General features: G+C 41.4%; 1 protein-coding gene across 1 annotated transcript; it reads left to right on the top strand.

The window, feature by feature from the left end:
• The first annotated feature begins 571 nt into the window (after positions 1-571).
• chm (CHM Rab escort protein) lies at positions 572-15,941 on the top strand. The gene is made up of 17 exons (XM_069716624.1): positions 572-640; positions 2,140-2,206; positions 2,457-2,529; positions 2,633-2,757; positions 2,906-3,018; positions 3,150-3,202; positions 3,282-3,428; positions 3,597-3,713; positions 4,275-4,386; positions 4,532-4,754; positions 6,575-6,652; positions 9,661-9,768; positions 10,030-10,093; positions 11,215-11,311; positions 12,638-12,736; positions 14,180-14,325; positions 15,049-15,941. Exons 1-17 carry the CDS (start codon positions 589-591, stop codon positions 15,301-15,303), a joined length of 1,929 nt encoding a protein of 642 aa, XP_069572725.1. The 5' UTR covers positions 572-588; the 3' UTR covers positions 15,304-15,941.
• Positions 15,942-17,755: the final 1,814 nt, after the last annotated feature.

A 17,755-nucleotide genomic window follows, 5' to 3' on the forward strand; every position in this document is an offset into this window, starting at 1 on the left:
AGCTATATATATATATATATATTTTTTTTTTAAATATAGTGTGTATTTATTCATTGGTCTTACTTTTTTCTAAACAATATTTTTTTTTATCTATCTTATTTTATTTTATACGTATTTATGATTTTTTTTTTCTTATTGTGTGCGCGTATTTATTTATTTATTTTTTCCTAACTGTGTTTCTGTGCTGTCGTGACGACTAAATTGCGACCCAATGTGTGAATCAATAAATTCGCACGTCTAAAGTCTAAAGATATAAAGATGTAAAAAAAATATTGTAATATGACAGCTCAAATACATAGGCTATTTAACTTCTTTATAGTGAACCTTTTACATAAAACGTTTATATTTCTACGATTAGTCTAATTAAATCAGGTTATTTAATATAGTCTATAATCTATGAAAATGAAAAACATAAATAAAAATACTCTCAAAACAGAAGAATACAACCACATGGATGAATAAACTATATAGTTCATATCTAGCCTATATGTGTAAGCTATGTTAATATTAATTGATAGAGAGGAGGGGGGCGGGGCGGGGGGCGGAGACTCTCCCTGTCACGTGACTTTGTGTTTCTCTGCTAACAACATGGCCGCTGAGGATCTGCCGTCTGAATTTGACGTCGTCATTCTGGGCACAGGTACAGAAACACCTGGGCTACGTGGCGTGTTTTGAGCCAATTCATTAATGTCAATGTGTCCGCGTTCACTCTGACTCCGTCTCGGTGCAAAACATCCAGAAATTCCGTTTTTAAAACGGTCCGAACCGATTTGGCTCCGGCCGGGTTTAGCACGGGCGTTAGCAAACGGCTAACGGCCGATGCATTTTAAACGACAGCGGCTAGCGGCTAGCGGCCAGGTTGCCGCGTTAGCTTCCGCAAATGTCGAAGAAGTGACACAGATGCTGTCATTGTCATCGTTTAGTTCACGTGAGCAGCAGAGCTGACAGCGCTCCGGTAACACCGGCTCCGTTAGCCGGTTAGTACGTCACGTGACGTTAGCTTTAAACTGTGTTTCTCTGCAGGAATGAATCAGCTGTCTTGTGTGCAGATGTTCCCAGATGGTGCCACGTGAAGTGTTTAATGTAACACCGACCACATTAACGTTGAGGAAAAGGAGTGTGTTTACATATGAGATCCTCAACTCTGGTCTATCGTTCATGTTAAGAAACTGTCAATCAATCAATCAATCAATAACCAAACCTGTACTGTCACTATACACACACACACACATACATAGACACACATACGCACACACACATAGACACACACACACACACACACATACACACACATACGCACACACACACACACACACACACACACACACACACACACACACACACACACACAAACACACACACACATACACACACACACACACACACACACACACACACATAGACACACATACACACACACACACACACACACACACACACACACACACATAGACACACATACACACACACACACACATAGACACAGACACACATGCACACACACATAGACACACACACACACATAGACACACACACACACATAACACACACACACATAGACACACACAAACAAACACACACACACATAGACACACACATAGACACACACACACATAGACACACACTCACACACACATAGACACACACACACAGACACACACACATAGACACACACACACACACACACACCCTAAAAGCAACCATTCAGAGACCAATGAAGCATCATCATCATCATCATCATCATCTTCAAAATATAATTTACTGTTGTCTCAATTTTATGAACTTTTCCTTCAAAGCAATGATTTCAGTGTATAAATTGATGAATACAACAGCTGAGAATCGTCCTCAGTCTGTGTGTGTGTGTGTGTGTGTGTGTGTGTGTGTGTGTGTGTGTGTGTGTGTGTGTGTGTGTGTGTTTAGTGTGTATATAAGCGTTAAAAGTGTGTTTGTGTCATGTCGCCTGTAAATCAGTTCGTCCTTGTCTCAGGTGACAGCAGGCTGAGATTGAACCCTTCAGCGAGTGACGTCGCCGACGGCGATAGAGAGACAGACAGCAGCTGTATTATATCCGTCTCCTTGTTTCCTTTTCTCTCTCTTGCGTCACCGTTATTGAATCCCGATTATTGATGGTGCGTTCAGGTCTTGCCGAGTCAGTGGTGGCGGCAGCTTGTTCCAGAGTCGGACAGAGAGTTCTTCACCTCGACAGGTCGGTACTAATTAATCAATAAATAATACTGATGATCAGTATTTATGTAATTGTGTAACATTTTATCATAAACTACACCAAAAATGCACCATACAAAAAAATAAACACGTTTATAATATATATATATACATATATATATATAAAATGTAAACGTCGATACTAAAGTGACTGTTTCTTCAGTGGCAGCAGGCTTTTATTTTGAAAGGTTGGTCTAAAAGATAAAGTGACAGCTTCCTGTGTGTGTTTTCAGGAGGAGTTATTACGCAGCAAACTGGGCCAGCTTCACCTTCAACGGTCTGCTCACCTGGATACAGCAGCAACATGTGAGTACATCGATTATCGATCGGGTTATTGATCAGAGCGTTTTGCCATATATGTCGTCAATCGGTGACAGCTACCGGTGTGTTTGCGCGCGTGTGTCGGTAGGAGGAGTCTCAGCCAGAGGAAGTCCAGGATTGGTCGAGCTTGTTGGAAGAAGGGGAGGAGCTGATCTACCTGTCCAGCTCAGACCCCGCCTCCATCAGCAACTTGCAGGTGTTCTGCTACACCAGGTAAACTCCGCCCTTCTGATAAACCTCAGTCTGCTTTAGTATCTCTGCAACTGTTTGTATTGATGTTTACCTTTATAATCTGTCTTTTTACCTCTTTAATCTGGCTGCTTACTAGGTTATTGATTACGTTATTGATATTTCTTCTCAGTGAGGAAGACGAGAAGGAGGAGGTCGCAGACCCTCCAAACACCACAGAAGAAGAAAAAGCGGGATCACCCGATGAAGATGGCGACAAAGAAACGTTGGACACAGAATCTGCAGGTTTGCAGCAATGAAATATTCATATTAAATTATTAAAAGTATGGATTCCTGAGTGACTCGCATAAATCTAATCAACACATTGATTTAGTTAAATGTGAGTAATCAGTTGTTGTTTTTTTTTTTTTTAATAGGTTCAAAGGAAGAAGAAGTGAATGAGAAAGCAGAGGGAAGAGATGAAGAACAGGTGAGGAAGAACAGGCCTCAGATCAAAACACCCCCCCCCCTCCCCGATCACTATCACTTCATGTTTTGTCCATTCATAGGCAGCCCAGACAGAGGGGGAGGAGCCAGAGGCAGACCAGCCACACCCCTCTGCGACCCCAAGCCAATCGGAGCCAACCAGGAAGAAGATCAGCTACGCTCAGCTGGTGAAGGAAGGACGAAGGTTCAACATCGACCTGGTCTCCAAGGTGAGACAGTTTAATGACGTATTGTAACATAAAATATGATGTGACGTCATGTTTATGACACAATTAAACAGAAGTATGAAATTCATGAAAGTGTGAGAAAAATCTGACGTAATAATGTAGATTTTGTTTCAGCAGCTGACTGACGTCTTTTTGTCCTTCTTCCTCCAGCTGATGTATTCTCGCGGCTCATTGGTCGATTTGTTGATTAAATCAAATGTCAGTCGCTATGCAGAGTTCAAGAACGTCACCAGGATACTCACCTATCGTCACGGCAACGTGGAACACGTGAGTTCAACTTCTCTGGTTATGCCTGTCCTCCTATTTACACCCGTCTGTCTCTCGGGTGACTGTCTGTCTCTCGGGTGACTCTGTCTCTCTGTACCTGTCTGTCTCTCGGGTGACTGTCTGTCTCTGTACCTGTCTGTCTCTCGGGTGACTGTCTGTCTCTCTGTACCTGTCTGTCTCTCAGGTGACTGTCTGTCTCTCGGGTGACTGTCTGTCTCTCTGTACCTGTCTGTCTCTCAGGTGACTGTCTGTCTCTCAGCTGCGCTGCAGTACAGCTGATGTGTTTACCTGTCTGTCTCTCTGTACCTGTCTGTCTCTCAGGTGCCCTGCAGTAGAGCTGACGTGTTTACCTGTCTGTCTCTCTGTACCTGTCTGTCTCTCTGTACCTGTCTGTCTCTCAGGTGCCCTGCAGTAGAGCTGACGTGTTTACCTGTCTGTCTCTCTGTACCTGTCTGTCTCTCTGTACCTGTCTGTCTCTTAGGTGCCCTGCAGTAGAGCTGACGTGTTTACCTGTCTGTCTCTCTGTACCTGTCTGTCTCTCTGTACCTGTCTGTCTCTCAGGTGCCCTGCAGTAGAGCTGACGTGTTCGCGAGTCGTCAGCTGTCTGTGGTAGAAAAGAGGAAGTTGATGCGTTTCCTGACTTCCTGTGTGGAGGAGACGGAGGAGCAGCAAGGTGAGAGAGAGTCTTGGTCACCCAGTTGGTGGATTGAGATTAAGAAACACCGTCGAGACTCCACCTGCCTGCCCGACGACATCATCAGTGCATTGTGGGTAATGAAGTTTTGCCTTTCTTTTTTTTTTTTTTTTTTTTTTTTCAGCCTACAACGGCCGACCGTACGTGGAGTTCCTGCGTGACCAGCAGCTCGGCGACAACCTGCAGCACTTCCTGCTTCACTCGATTGCCATGGTAACGGACGACACGCCCACAGAGGTGGGGCTCGCCTCCACGCGGCACTTCCTGCGCTGCCTGGGTCGCTACGGCAACACTCCGTTCCTTTTTCCTGTCTACGGCCTGGGAGAGATTCCCCAGTGTTTCTGCAGGTGAGAACCCGTCTGTCTGTCCAGTACTCAAGTCACAGGTGAGAGGATACCACATTGATGAGTACTCCTGGGAGTATTACTGCAGTGTTACCTCGGCCTCCGGTGTACCAGCATGTTGTCGGTACTCCAACAGAGTGTACTGGCAGTACTGGCGGGGTACCTCGCAAACTTTAATCTCTCCAGAGACAGATTAGCCGGTCGCCACGGAGACGCTGCTGTCTCATTAGAGCGGAGCATGAATATTAATAAGGAGGGTGTCGCCCAGGGCTCGGCTCATTTACATATTATATGATCCTCGGCGGATATTACTGCTTAGACACACACACACACACACACACGCTGCTGTCAAACAGAGAGGATTAAATGGTTGTAATTTATGTTAACAGTCAGCTTTACAAAAAAAAAAAAAAAATTAAGTTTCTGTACATATAACGTGCTGTGGAAATAATTTTTAATGTTTGAGAGTTGCAAATTCTCTGAAACCTTTTAGATCTGTTTTTGATATTCAAGCAGAATATTATTGGCTGATTTGTGATTCAGCTCTCTGAAGCTGAATACTTCCTGAGCTTCACGTTGTTGATCAGAAGCTCTTAAAGGATAACACCTGTTTATGTGCACTCTCAGCGTTCGAGGAATACAGGAAGTCGCACAAAATGTCTCGCTGAAAATAAACCGATATTAGCTGCCCTGGACGGGCAGTCCGGGACACACCTGCTCTCTGACGTCATCACCGGTTTGCTTCCAGTGTATTATTACTTTAATGCCCACATGAACCGAGTCAGCTGTGATATTAATAGACGTTGGGTTGGGAAATACTCAAATTCTTTAAAACTTCTAAGTTTCTCGTATTTGTAGCTTATAAATTGGTAGCAAACTGGAGACGTCTGACAGGGCACTGCAGGGAGGGGGGTCAAAGGTCATGTGACATCACTAAGACAGACACTGCACTGACACACACACACACACACACACACACGCCTGATGTTTGTGTGTATTTGTGTAATTTTCCTTCCACTCCATAGTGAATGCTTTGTTTTTGTTTTAATCAGAGACGTGCGTGTGTGGCTTCGTAATTTGGCTCAACATCTTAAGATGCTTCAAAGAGCCGAAACACACACACACACACACACACACACACACACACACACACACCGTAATTAACACATGATGACAGACAGATTACTGTACATTACATGTGTGTGTTAACGCTGCATGAAAAGGTCAACACACGCACACACAGTTGTGTTTCCATCACTTCAGAGGACATTACGTTGACTCACATTTATTTTCTCACCTTTTATCTTGTGATTATTATCGTATGTCCCCACAACATGAGTAATACAAGCACACACACACACACACACACACACACACACACGTGACACCATTAAAACGCAGCTGTAAATGTGTGTGTGTGTGGCGACCTTTTCCTCCAGACTTAACACACTTGCAGCGCATGTGTCTGTTTAATGAAAGAACTTTTGATTTATGAAGAGAGCTGTAATTTCATTATGTTATTAATTTGTGGGGGGGGGGGGGAGGAGGGGGTCAGGCGGAGGGAGCCGCGGCTCACTGTGATGGGCTGAGGTACCTGTCAGTCAAGGTAACCATGCCCTCAAACATCCCCTTTCCTATCCCTTTTATATCTTCCTCATAAAACTTTTATTTTGAAAATATGCCCTCAGACAAAAAGTACAGTGAAGTGAGCACGTAGTTTTGGACACAGAGCAGGTCTGTCATCAGGTCTGAATCTGTTCTCCTTCCTGCTTGATTGGTTGGACATGTGTCTGACCTGTTGTTGTTGTTTTTGTGTGTTTCAGGATGTGTGCCGTGTTCGGAGGAATATACTGTCTGAGACACTCGGTCCACTGTTTGATGGTAGACAAGGACACAAACAGGTACAAATCCTGCTCTCTCTCTCTCTTTTTTTGTTTTTGTTTTCTGAATCTCGTACGACAACACAGACTGGATATAAAAGTGGACGTAGTTTCAGAGTCTGGAAAGTGAGACCGATGCGGAAGTGTCTTAAGCTGCAATACCACCGGGGGCCTCTAGGGGTTGGCTCCAAAAAAGCCTCCCATTCAAACAAAGTCAATAAATGTTTTTCCATCAGTCATATTATCATTCGCTAAAGTCACTCCTTCTTATTAGTTTTCTGGAGGTCCATCTGAAAATAATCCCTCATTAATTAGAAAATAAGCTTCAAATAGACCTGTTTTTGGGGGCGTGTCTGTTTGATTGACAGGCCTGTGGTGCGGTCAGGTTTCCGTGGTAAGTGGGCGTGGCTTAGTGTCTCGCTCCTCCCTACTTCTATGCAAATATGGTCGCTTCTGGCCTAAAAATAGCCGGATGGGGAAGTTCACAAAACAACGTGTGACGTCACGGTCGGTTGCCTTTTGGAGAAAAACGTGACTGCGATAAGTATTTCTGTTAAAAACAGCTGTGAATGTTCACGACTGTTGTAGATTTAATATTTGTTGTCGGCGACTCAATTTATTTCATAAATTAGTTTTTTCTGCTGAACACTTTTTTAATTTTTTTTATTACACTTTCATGTTTTCTTCTAGAAATGCTTTTAAGCACAAACTGCTGCTTCACACTGTGATATCATGTGATTTATTTACATTTTAATCACAGGTTAGATAAACTGACGTTGCGTTTTTTTCTTCATAAATCCTCTGCTGGTTTGAGCTCGAGTGAGAATTCAGCTCAGAAAAAAAGCCTCTCAATCTTTAAGGTCCGAGGAGGTGAAACAATCTTTCACTATTTTAAATTTCTGTGTTTGTCTGAAATGTTTCAGTGAACAAACCTCACGTATGAATGTTGTTCTGAGGTTTTTTTTTTTTATTTTCCCGAAGCTGCCTCAGTGTCTCCGGTCTCTCTTTAAGAAGAGATTTTAATTTTCCATGAGACAATTTTTTTAACGTGACTATTTAATTATTGTTGAAATTTTATTATTTGTTTAACCTGGTTAAATAAAGGGTAAATAAATAACAATAATGGCATTCAGTCTGTGATAGGTCACACACGCCTCCATGGCAACCACCATTTTTTGTGTGTGCGTTTGTGACCTTCATGTTCTGAGCTGTGATTGGACGATAATTTATGATCAGTAAAATATTCAATTTATGGAGAGGAAATGAACATCATAATTTAACCTCTGATCCTCTTCATCACCTCCTCGTCCTCGTCCTCGTCCTCCTCCTCCTCCTCCTCCTTTGCTTTCCTTTCTTTCTCCTCATCACCTCCTCCTCCTCCTTTGCTTTCCTTTCTTTCTCCTCATCACCCCCTCCTCCTCCTCCTCCTCCTTTGCTTTCCTTTCCTGATCCTCCTCTTCATCATTCTTCACTTTTCTACTCCTGCTCCCTCCCCATGTCCTCCTCCTCCTCCTCCTCCTCCTCCTCCCTGATAGATGATTCCCTTTTTTCACACCTCTCTGCTCTCTCTCTCTCTCTCTCTCTCTCTCTCTGTCAGTGTCTCTCTATCATTATTTGCTGCTTCGTCAGCTGCCCGATTAAATGATTGATTGACACAAGCGCAGGTGTGTGTGTGTGTGCGCGTGTATATATGGAAGGTCACACACACATCATCATCTGTCAGGTCGTGTTGTCGTGGTGACGTTAGCATCTCTCCATGTGGCCTTCTTTCACCTGGAAGATCGAGGTGTTCACCACAAGTCGGAGTAAACTGGTGACACCGAGTTGGGTTTTTGTTTTAGCCTAAAAAGAAAAACATTTACCAAAAAATAAAAATAAAAGAGGCAACTTCTGCATTTATCTTCAATTCTGATTTCCAGTTTGTTTTCACGATGCACGTCAGAAAAAAGGATACGAAGTAAGAAGTCACACCGAATCTAAAAATCGGATTCATGCTGGTCATTCGTGCTAATGGGACTCCAGACTAAAATGCAGAATATTTGAGACTCTTTTCCTTCTCGGAGCTGCTGTTGTGATTTTGATCTGCAACTGAGCATTTTATTAATATCTATAATCGAACATTTACGATTACTTCACTGTGTCTCTTTTTGTCCACCCAGCAGTCCAGAACGCAAAGATATTCACTAAAACGCAGAAAAACTGTAATTATAACATGTTTGCAAATTTTTGCATAACAACATGACACAAATGGTTATTCAAATAGTTGCTCATCCATTCTGGTCGAGTTCAGATTGCATTTTATTTTTATTTTGTCTATTTGTTTGATTTATAGTGAATAAATCTTGGATGCAAAAACTGCTAACGGGGCTGAAAAGGCAGCGAGAAACACACGAGGATCGCTAACTGTGTGTGTGTGTGTGCGTGTGCGTGTGTGTGTGTGTGCATTGTTATGATCTGTGATGTTATATGTGTGTGACCTTCTAGTAATGCTGGCCTCCAAAATACATACTGTGTGTGTGTGTGTGTGTGTGTGTGTGTGTGTGTGTGTGTGTGTGTGTGTGTGTGTGTGTGTGTGTGTGTGTGTGTGTGTGTGTGTGTGTGTGTGTGTGTGTGTGTGTGTGTCAGAGGTTATGGATGAGCTTCTGTGCGCATCATTATTCCCAATAATAGGTTTGAGCAGCGCTTCACTGTGTGGAGACACCCTTGAAAAGGCTGCAGTGTAAAGCTGAAAAATCAATCACTTTTATACTGAAATAACATTTTAAATGACAAGAGCTGAGATCTTAATTATAATTTACATCGTTATCAGTCTTTTAAGAAACTTCAGGAGATGCGTGTTGTTTTCGCTCCCCACAAACTGTAAACACACAGATGTATTTGTTTTGTGACACAGGACTTAAAGTCATTAAAAGGCCCTTAAAATCGCACATTTTTATTTGTCAAAAACCTTTCCAGAGATTTTTTTCCAGGTGTGTTTTTCCTGATCAGTGACATCATGGCGTCCTCACCCCTTCCCCTCACCGTTTCAGGTGTAAGGCGGTGATTGACAGCACAGGACAGCGAATCAGCTGCAGCCATTTCGTGGTGGAGGACGGCTACGTGGGGGCGGACAGGAAGAGGGTGGCGGCACCCGTCAGGTCAGAACTCACCACAACCTGCTACTGCACGAAACTGTCAAAGCAGCCGCCTCACAGACACGCAAAATTAACACCCTAGCAACCACCAAGAAGCAGATAAGTTTCACCCTAGCAACCACCAAGAAACACTTTGTCATACCCTAGAAATCAATGTTTGCTAAGGTGTTAAAAATCAATCTATATTTTTGGGTAAGTTTCTGATGCTTTTATTTTTTTTGGGGGGGATGAGGCCTGAAATATTTAATCTGCTTGTGTCTCCAGGTTTCTCAGCCGAGCCGTCCTGATCACCGACTCCTCTGTTCTGCCCGGTGACTCAGACCAACAGGTAAATCCCGCATCATGTCATCTGATTAATGTTCTATTTTTCCTTTTGTTATTACAATAATGAATATGTTGAAAATTGGACCAGTCCTTTAATGTTTATGTACGGTTCTCTATTCACCACTTTTGTCTTCAGTATATCTTTTAAGGCCGTTGGGGCTCGTAGCTCGTTGTCAGGATTCAGTGTCGAGGAGATAAACAACAGCGGAAAACTGAACAAATGCATAAACAGCATTCACACATTTATCCTTTAATGCTGGACACTGTATATCTGATCCCGGTCATTGTCAATAATCCATATGAACTATGTTACAGGTTTTTCCTTTTGCTCTCTGCTTCATAAATATGATAATATGGTGTTCGGTTAAAGGAAGATGATGAAAGTCAGGAAGTCATGAAAGACACAAATAAAGTCAAATACAGAGTCAATTACTGGAGAAAAAGAAAATCCCCAAATTCATCTCTCTGTCTGAACACACACTGAAATACACACAGTAAAACACACACACACACACACACACACACACACACACACACACACACACACACACACACACACACACACACACACACACACACACACTCCTCACTAATTAGGTGAGAGTTAAATATTGAAATATTGAATTAAGTTTGGTCAGAGAATTATGATGTTTCATAAGTCTTCGGGTGTGTGTGTGTGTGTGTGTGTGTGTGTGTGTGTGTGTGTGTGTGTGTGTGTGTGTGTGTGTGTGTGTGTGTGTGTGTGTGTGTGTGTGTGTGTTAGCCTGCAGTGTTCAGTAATAAGATGAAACTAATCTGTTTTTTAACACTCAGTGGAGGTTTTCCATCAAAGACTTTTGCCTCTTTGTAAAATCTCGATGGAACTTTATTCTCTCTGTCGGACTCGTATCTTCACTGCACTCGTATAACAGTAACCGTCATTTCAACAACTATAATTACAGTACTATTATCAATATTGTTATTATTACCACGAAACAATAAGCGGACGCGTCGCGTTCACCGTATTTATTCGGTACAATTAAAAAAAAATTATTTTAAAAAGATACTGCTGTCTGTATTTTTCCCAGCGAGTCTGTGAAGCCGTCAGCGTTCGGTTTCGTCACCTGTCTCCCTGCGTCTCTGCAGGTCTCCATGGTAACGGTTCCTCCAATAGCAGCGGGATGCCCGGCGGTGAAGATGGTGGAGCTGTGTTCGTCCACGATGACCTGCATCCCCGGAACATGTGCGTTCACCTCCCCGAAGGTTTTCGATATCGACTGTCACTCATTAATGTCGTTCCACCGTTCTGCAGCAGTAAAATATCTTTTCATTTAATCCGTTTTTAGTTGTAACTTCACCAGTTTAACACTTTTATAACGCCACCTTCATCTAATTCCTCCACCTTCGTCTCCTTTTACTTTTTCTTCCTTCGTGTCATCTTGTATCTAATCTCAGCTTCATATTTTCGTCATATATCACTTTTTTTTTTTATCTAATTAAGTTTTTTTTTTTTTTTTTTTGCATTGTTGTTTCACGACTGAAAACATTGCAGCTTTTTTTTTTTTTTTTGCTGGATTGAAGTGTGCTTGTTTTTTTTGGGGGGGGAAGGGTTGAGGGGGGGGGGATTGTACGTACATTGTTAACAGTGTATTCATGAACTATATAACAGATTTTTAAGGCGTGAGTGCGATCAGTGATAGTTTGAGAGTCTCCTGCTGAAAATGCTGCGGCGTCCTTGAAGAGAAAACTGATGAATCCACAACAGAAACACTGATTAATGACCGACAACACACACACACACACAACAGGAGTGTGTGTGTGTGTGTGTGTGTGTGTGTGTGTGTGTGTGCGTGTGTGTTTGTGTTCCGCCTGTCAAATCATCAGCATCATCAGCATCATCATCATCATCATCTTCTTCTTCTGCTGCTGCTGTGTTGTCCTCTTGCTGCGGTGTGATTGGTTGCCGAGTCAGTCGGCCTGAACGCCTTTAAACCTAAACACCATCTATCTAAAGACACGCAGTCGTCTCTTCTGTGTTCAAATCCAACATCAAGTCATTTAAAAAAAAGAAAACGCTGTTCGGGAGGTTTTAGTCAAAACATAGAAACCGATATTTTCGACAATTATTTCATTAAATTGGCAGAAACTATTTTCTGTTTGCTTTTTCTGTCTCAGTGAATGAATTTATTTTTTTTAAGTGTATTTCTGTAAGTTTTTGGCTCTTTAACTAGATTCTTAAGTACAATTTCAGGCAATTACACTTTCATTACATAGTTGTTTTTTTGTTGTTACGAGTTACGTTGCAAATTAAGATTTTAATAACAAAATAAATTATCAGTCACAAAAAAAGCCAACATGACAACGTGTGAAGCAGAAATGGCACGCAGACAAATTAATTCACTGACACAGAAGTTATTTTACATTCAATCAACATTTTAATTATAACACATACAATTAGATTTACAGATTGCTTTTTTTTTTTATTATGATAGTCTAACTATTGTGTATTGATGGAGATAGAAAGATAAAAACTTGGTTTAATGTGGTTTTATCTTCTTTGTCTGTGCAGATCTGGTCCACCTCACCTGTCAGTCAGTTGGTTCTGCCTACGAGGACCTGTCGCCCGTGGTAACTAGGATGTTCCGCACGCCAGAGTCACATGACCAAGGTAACACACACACACACACACAGAGTGTTTGCCTCCATGCAGACTGATGTTAAATTAGCAGATTTTTGAATGGAGTCTGGTGATAGAGATGCTCCAGCGTTGAGGCGTACAGGTTACAGCGACAGTCAAATCCAGTTCACGTTACAGGAGCGTCACATTAACCGTTTCAGCGCCGCAGCCGTGTGAACCCGATGGCCCCGGTATGGACCGGGACCAGAACCAGACTCAGAACCGGGACTCTCGGGTCCATGTGAACACACTCGGGCATTCTTTACATCCTGATAACTTTCTCTCCTCTCTGACCTCCTTCTCCTCCTCCTTCTTTTTCTTTTTAATTCATTCATCATCTTCTTCACTGGTTTTAATTATAACCAGAACACACTCACACTGACGATGGATGGATGCAGGTACAAAGAGATTCATCACAGGTGATGAGGGAGGCGGAGGGAAGCTTCTCCGTCACGTTTCTGTTAACTTTGTTAAACTGCAGTTTCAGCTTCTTCGTCCTCCGTCAACGTTTTAGATTCTGATGATTCTGCGGCTTATTGTTGTTTCGATTATTTAAATATTGCAGATTATTTTGTGATTAATTATTTGGTTTACTTTTCTTTTTGTTTTTTTTAAACAGTAAAAACCTCTTAAATGAAGTTTCTAATATCCCCCGGCCCCTTTTGTATGTAAATTACATGAATAAGATATTAGAAACACCTCAATAAAATGCAGCCCAGCACAACACCACCCCCCCCCACACACACGCACACACACACACAAAACCTAAATAATACAAATAAATAACATAATTATTAGCGCTCTGATAGTATACAACAACATTTAAAAAAACGTAGTATTTGTAAAATAACTTTACGTTCGAGTTGTGTGTAATTGGGATGAAATTAACAAGTAAATGATAAAAAAATGAAATGGTCACTGAGGGGATTTCTCCTCATCATAAATATTGAAAAGAAAACATCAGTTACAGTGGTGACATTTAAAAACACAGATAAAACACACACACACACACACACACACACTTGTCCCACCAAAATAAAAGAACAACTCGGTGATTGCAGAGAACTGAACCGCCAGAAATGTCATTATTTATTCTATATTGACATTTTCACTGTTTATGAATAAAACCACGAGGAACATTTCTTTGCATGCAACTTTTAGTTTGGTCTGCGGATGAAGAGTCAGCTGGCAAAATTGCATGGAAAGAAAAAAAAAATTGAAATACTACTTCCTAAGTATCTTTGCAAAACTAAAACTAAATTAAATAATACTAATTCAACACGTTTTTGCACAAAAACAACGTCCAGTCTGTTACAACTAGAAGGGTGAATACATTTCTGTAATTATGAACCATGTTCAGATTTTAATCTGAAATTAAAATCTGTAAAAGCAGCAGGTTTACTGATGTCTCTGTCTGTCTGTCTGTCTCTGCAGAAAACTGTCCATCTGTCCTCTGGTGTCTGTACTTCAACATGGCCGACGGTTCAGGGGTAGAGGTCGAAGGTCACAACCTCCCGTCTAATGTGTACGTGTGCTCCGGCCCAGAGGGAGATCTGGGTCACGATCACGCCATCAAGCAGGTGAGACACACACACACACACACACACACACACACACACACACACACACACACACACACACACACACACACACACACACACACACACACACACACACACACACACCTGTGGCGGTAAATAATCAAAATATTTTTTCATCAGGTTTTTATTTTGAAGATCCTTTATACGTATCCAATAAGTTCATTTATCATATTTCACTTCTTGGCGGAAATTGGGTTCTTAGGATCGCAATAATTAACGTAAACTTCAAATCTCCGCAGTATTTGCAGAAGCGTGCAAGTTAGCAAAATTTACGCAATTATTTGTAAACCTAGTTCAAAAACTTAAAAAAAAAAAAAGGAAAGATGGGAACTAAAATGTTTGTGATGTCATAGGAAGTTGTTGAAAAATATATTAATTTTTTTCCTTGACTTGCAATTAAAAAAAGTTAAAAAAAAAAAAAAACTCACCTAAAGCGCCGCAAATTATTTTTAAATTTTTTTTTTTTTAGAAAAGCTGCCGCAAAAATCCTCTGAAATGCCAGAGGGACTAATATAATGAGCCTGTACTTGTAAATATAGCAAATCTTTACGTTCTTTTATATTTTTGTTTACTTGCACAAATTGAAATACGTTGACATAATTCATTTGATCCACACGTTTAAACTCGTCGAGGACGTTCAGTGCAGATCAGCTCTTCAAGTCTGTGAACAGACTCTGGATCAGTTTGTGTTTCTGTCTTCAGGCCGAGACCGTTTTCCAAAAGATTCTCCCCGAGGAGGAATTCTGTCCTCCGGCGCCGAACCCTGAAGACATCATCTACGACGGAGAGAACGCCTCCTCCGCAGGAGAGGAGGAGAGAGGAGCAGCAGGAGGGGGGGAGGAGAGAGGAGCAGCAGGAGGGGAGGAGGAGGAGGAGGAGGAGGGAGAGGGGAAACAACAGGAGGCGACGTTGGAGGAGGAGCAGCAGCAGCAGCCGAGCCTTCAGGCTGAGGAGTAACCTGCAGAAATGAAGTTAAACTCTGCAAACACAGAAGCCAAAACCTCCTGCAGTGCATTGTGGGGTTAAAGTTGCCTTCATTTTTATTTGATTATTTTTCTATGATTTTCTTCTGTCTAATTTAAAGGTTCCATGTTGTAACGGTTCTGCTGCTTTATTTATATATTTTTATGGTTTTTCAGTCCTCTCAAAAGATCTTCTGAGAACGAGATGTGTTTTTTTTTTTTTTAGTGGTCGTTCCTGAGGCTCGTTACGATTAATGACCGTCGCCTCCGATTGGCTGACTGTCTTCCGAGTGACGTCTGACCGGGCCAATCACAGGTGACGGGGCTGCGGCTCGCTAAATTTACCGGCAAACGTGACTTTACCGGCGGAGAAGTATCGGCCGCGCTGTCAGACTCAATCGAGCCGGATTCAGACCTCGATTCAGAGACGACGACCTCGTCAAACGCAAATGAGAAGAGTTAATAACGCTTTTATCGACTTCCATCACGGTCGTAACCACGGCCTTTTTTTTTGGGGGGGGGGGGGGGGGGTCATGTGCCTCCCAATACTGAGAAAATATTATTTGCCCCCTCCTACCCCCATATAAAGTATAAAATATGTTAAATATATTTTCCTTTTATGAACACCGTCAACGCTTCTGTCTCTTGTTATTTGCTGTTTATTTTCAATGTATTTCCTGTTGTGAAGGAAAACCAAATTGTGTCACCCAACAAGCAGAGGAAGCAGCACGGCAACCGGACATACAAGCCTTTTTTTTTTCCCAGTAAGTGACCGATACCTGAACAGGTAACAGCTTATTAGAAGAGGCAATAATCAACTGACTGCTGCCATTTTACACTTTATAGACTTTTAGTAAGTTGTGTGACAGGCTTCTTTATTTTTCTTTTTTTTTACGACTGACAGGTTCAAAGTGTTCAAATACTGTCTGAAAGTATTATGGAAGGAATTCCTACAATGTTTGATCAGAAAACAGCTGTGACGTCGCTGCGCTCGAAGCCACCACACTCCATTCATAAAAACAGTATTTTAAGGTGCAGATCAGTGGAGTTGAGTGTGGTGGCTTTGAACAGAGCGATGGTTATGTAGCATGTCATCCAAAATATAATTTAAAAAAAAATCATACTATAGCATGTCGTCCAAAATATGATTAAAAAAAAATCATACTATAGCATGTCGTCCAAAATATGATTAAAAAAATCTGACTACAGCACGTCGTCCAAATTCTCTGAACTCTGATTGACCCCTCAAATGCACACAGACGTCTTATCATCCAGTTGCAGAAAGCATCACAGACAAATTACAGGTTTCTGCTGCCCGATTATGACTCGATATCCAAAACTAGATTCACAACCAGTCATATTTCCAGTCCGGCTCATAAATGTTAAAACAACTTTAGTTAACACAAAAAAAAAAAAACACTTTTGGTTTCAGTTTTGTCAAATCTGTTTCAGTCTGACTTTAACCTTTAAAAACAGGAAGTGGAGCAGTGAGGTGTGTGGGGGGGAGGGACGGGGTCTTCAAACCCTGGAGCAACACACTGCTGTTAGCCACAGTCCCCTGGGAGACACTGCTGCATGATGGGAAACTAAAGGCCAGACATCGCCCACAGACACACACATCTAAATGTCAGACTAGTCCTTTATTTTTTTAGTGTTCAGTTTGAAGCGTCCTGCTGTCTGAGCAACATGTCGGTTCGCAGCTAAAAACAAAACCAACGTCCAGCTGATCGCAAATCAGATTTTAAAAGAGGATAAAATAACTTCTGGTTTTTGAATATTGTGTATTTGTATTTGAATAAATATAAAGTAAATAAGTTTTTAAAATGAAAAAGCTTTAATCAATTTGCCAGCCGTAAAGAGGAAAAATTAATGATTTAATGTTTTCACAGTAAAAAATAACAGCCACATGAATTCAGGGTTAAAATTAATTTAAAGCCGTAAATTAATTGATTTCATTCATCCTCAGTTTTTTTTTTTAATTACCAGTTCATTTTAATTTAATAATCTTTACAGCTCATCTTTGCCTCCTGAGGATCACATTATTGTCCAATCAGACTGATGCTGCCCCCTGCTGCCAACAGCCTGAACTGCACCCACTGGGCACAAAAACACCACAATTTAAAACATGTTAAAACACTCTTTTCTTTTTTTATATATATATTTTGGACAAAGTGAGACTTTTGTTTTTTCTTCAAATTTTGGACGACATGCTGTAGTTTGACTTTTTGGGCAAAAAAAACCCGTTTGTATGACATTTCTTTGACATTTTCGACAACATTTTGTGTAACAAACTATAGGATGGTAGTTTTTGGACCCCCTGCTGCCAACAACCTGAACTGCACCCAAAACCAGGGATAACAAGTTTAAAACACGTTAAACGCTTCTGAACTGACGCCTGCTCATCAGAACTTCAAATTAAAAGTTTAATCTTTTTTTTTTTTTAAACA

This window comes from Brachyistius frenatus, unplaced genomic scaffold (genome assembly GCF_029030835.1).
Source record: "Brachyistius frenatus isolate BFR_SWC_R1_liver_20210118 unplaced genomic scaffold, ASM2903083v1 Contig_5, whole genome shotgun sequence".
Classification (NCBI taxonomy): Eukaryota; Metazoa; Chordata; class Actinopteri; family Embiotocidae; genus Brachyistius; species Brachyistius frenatus.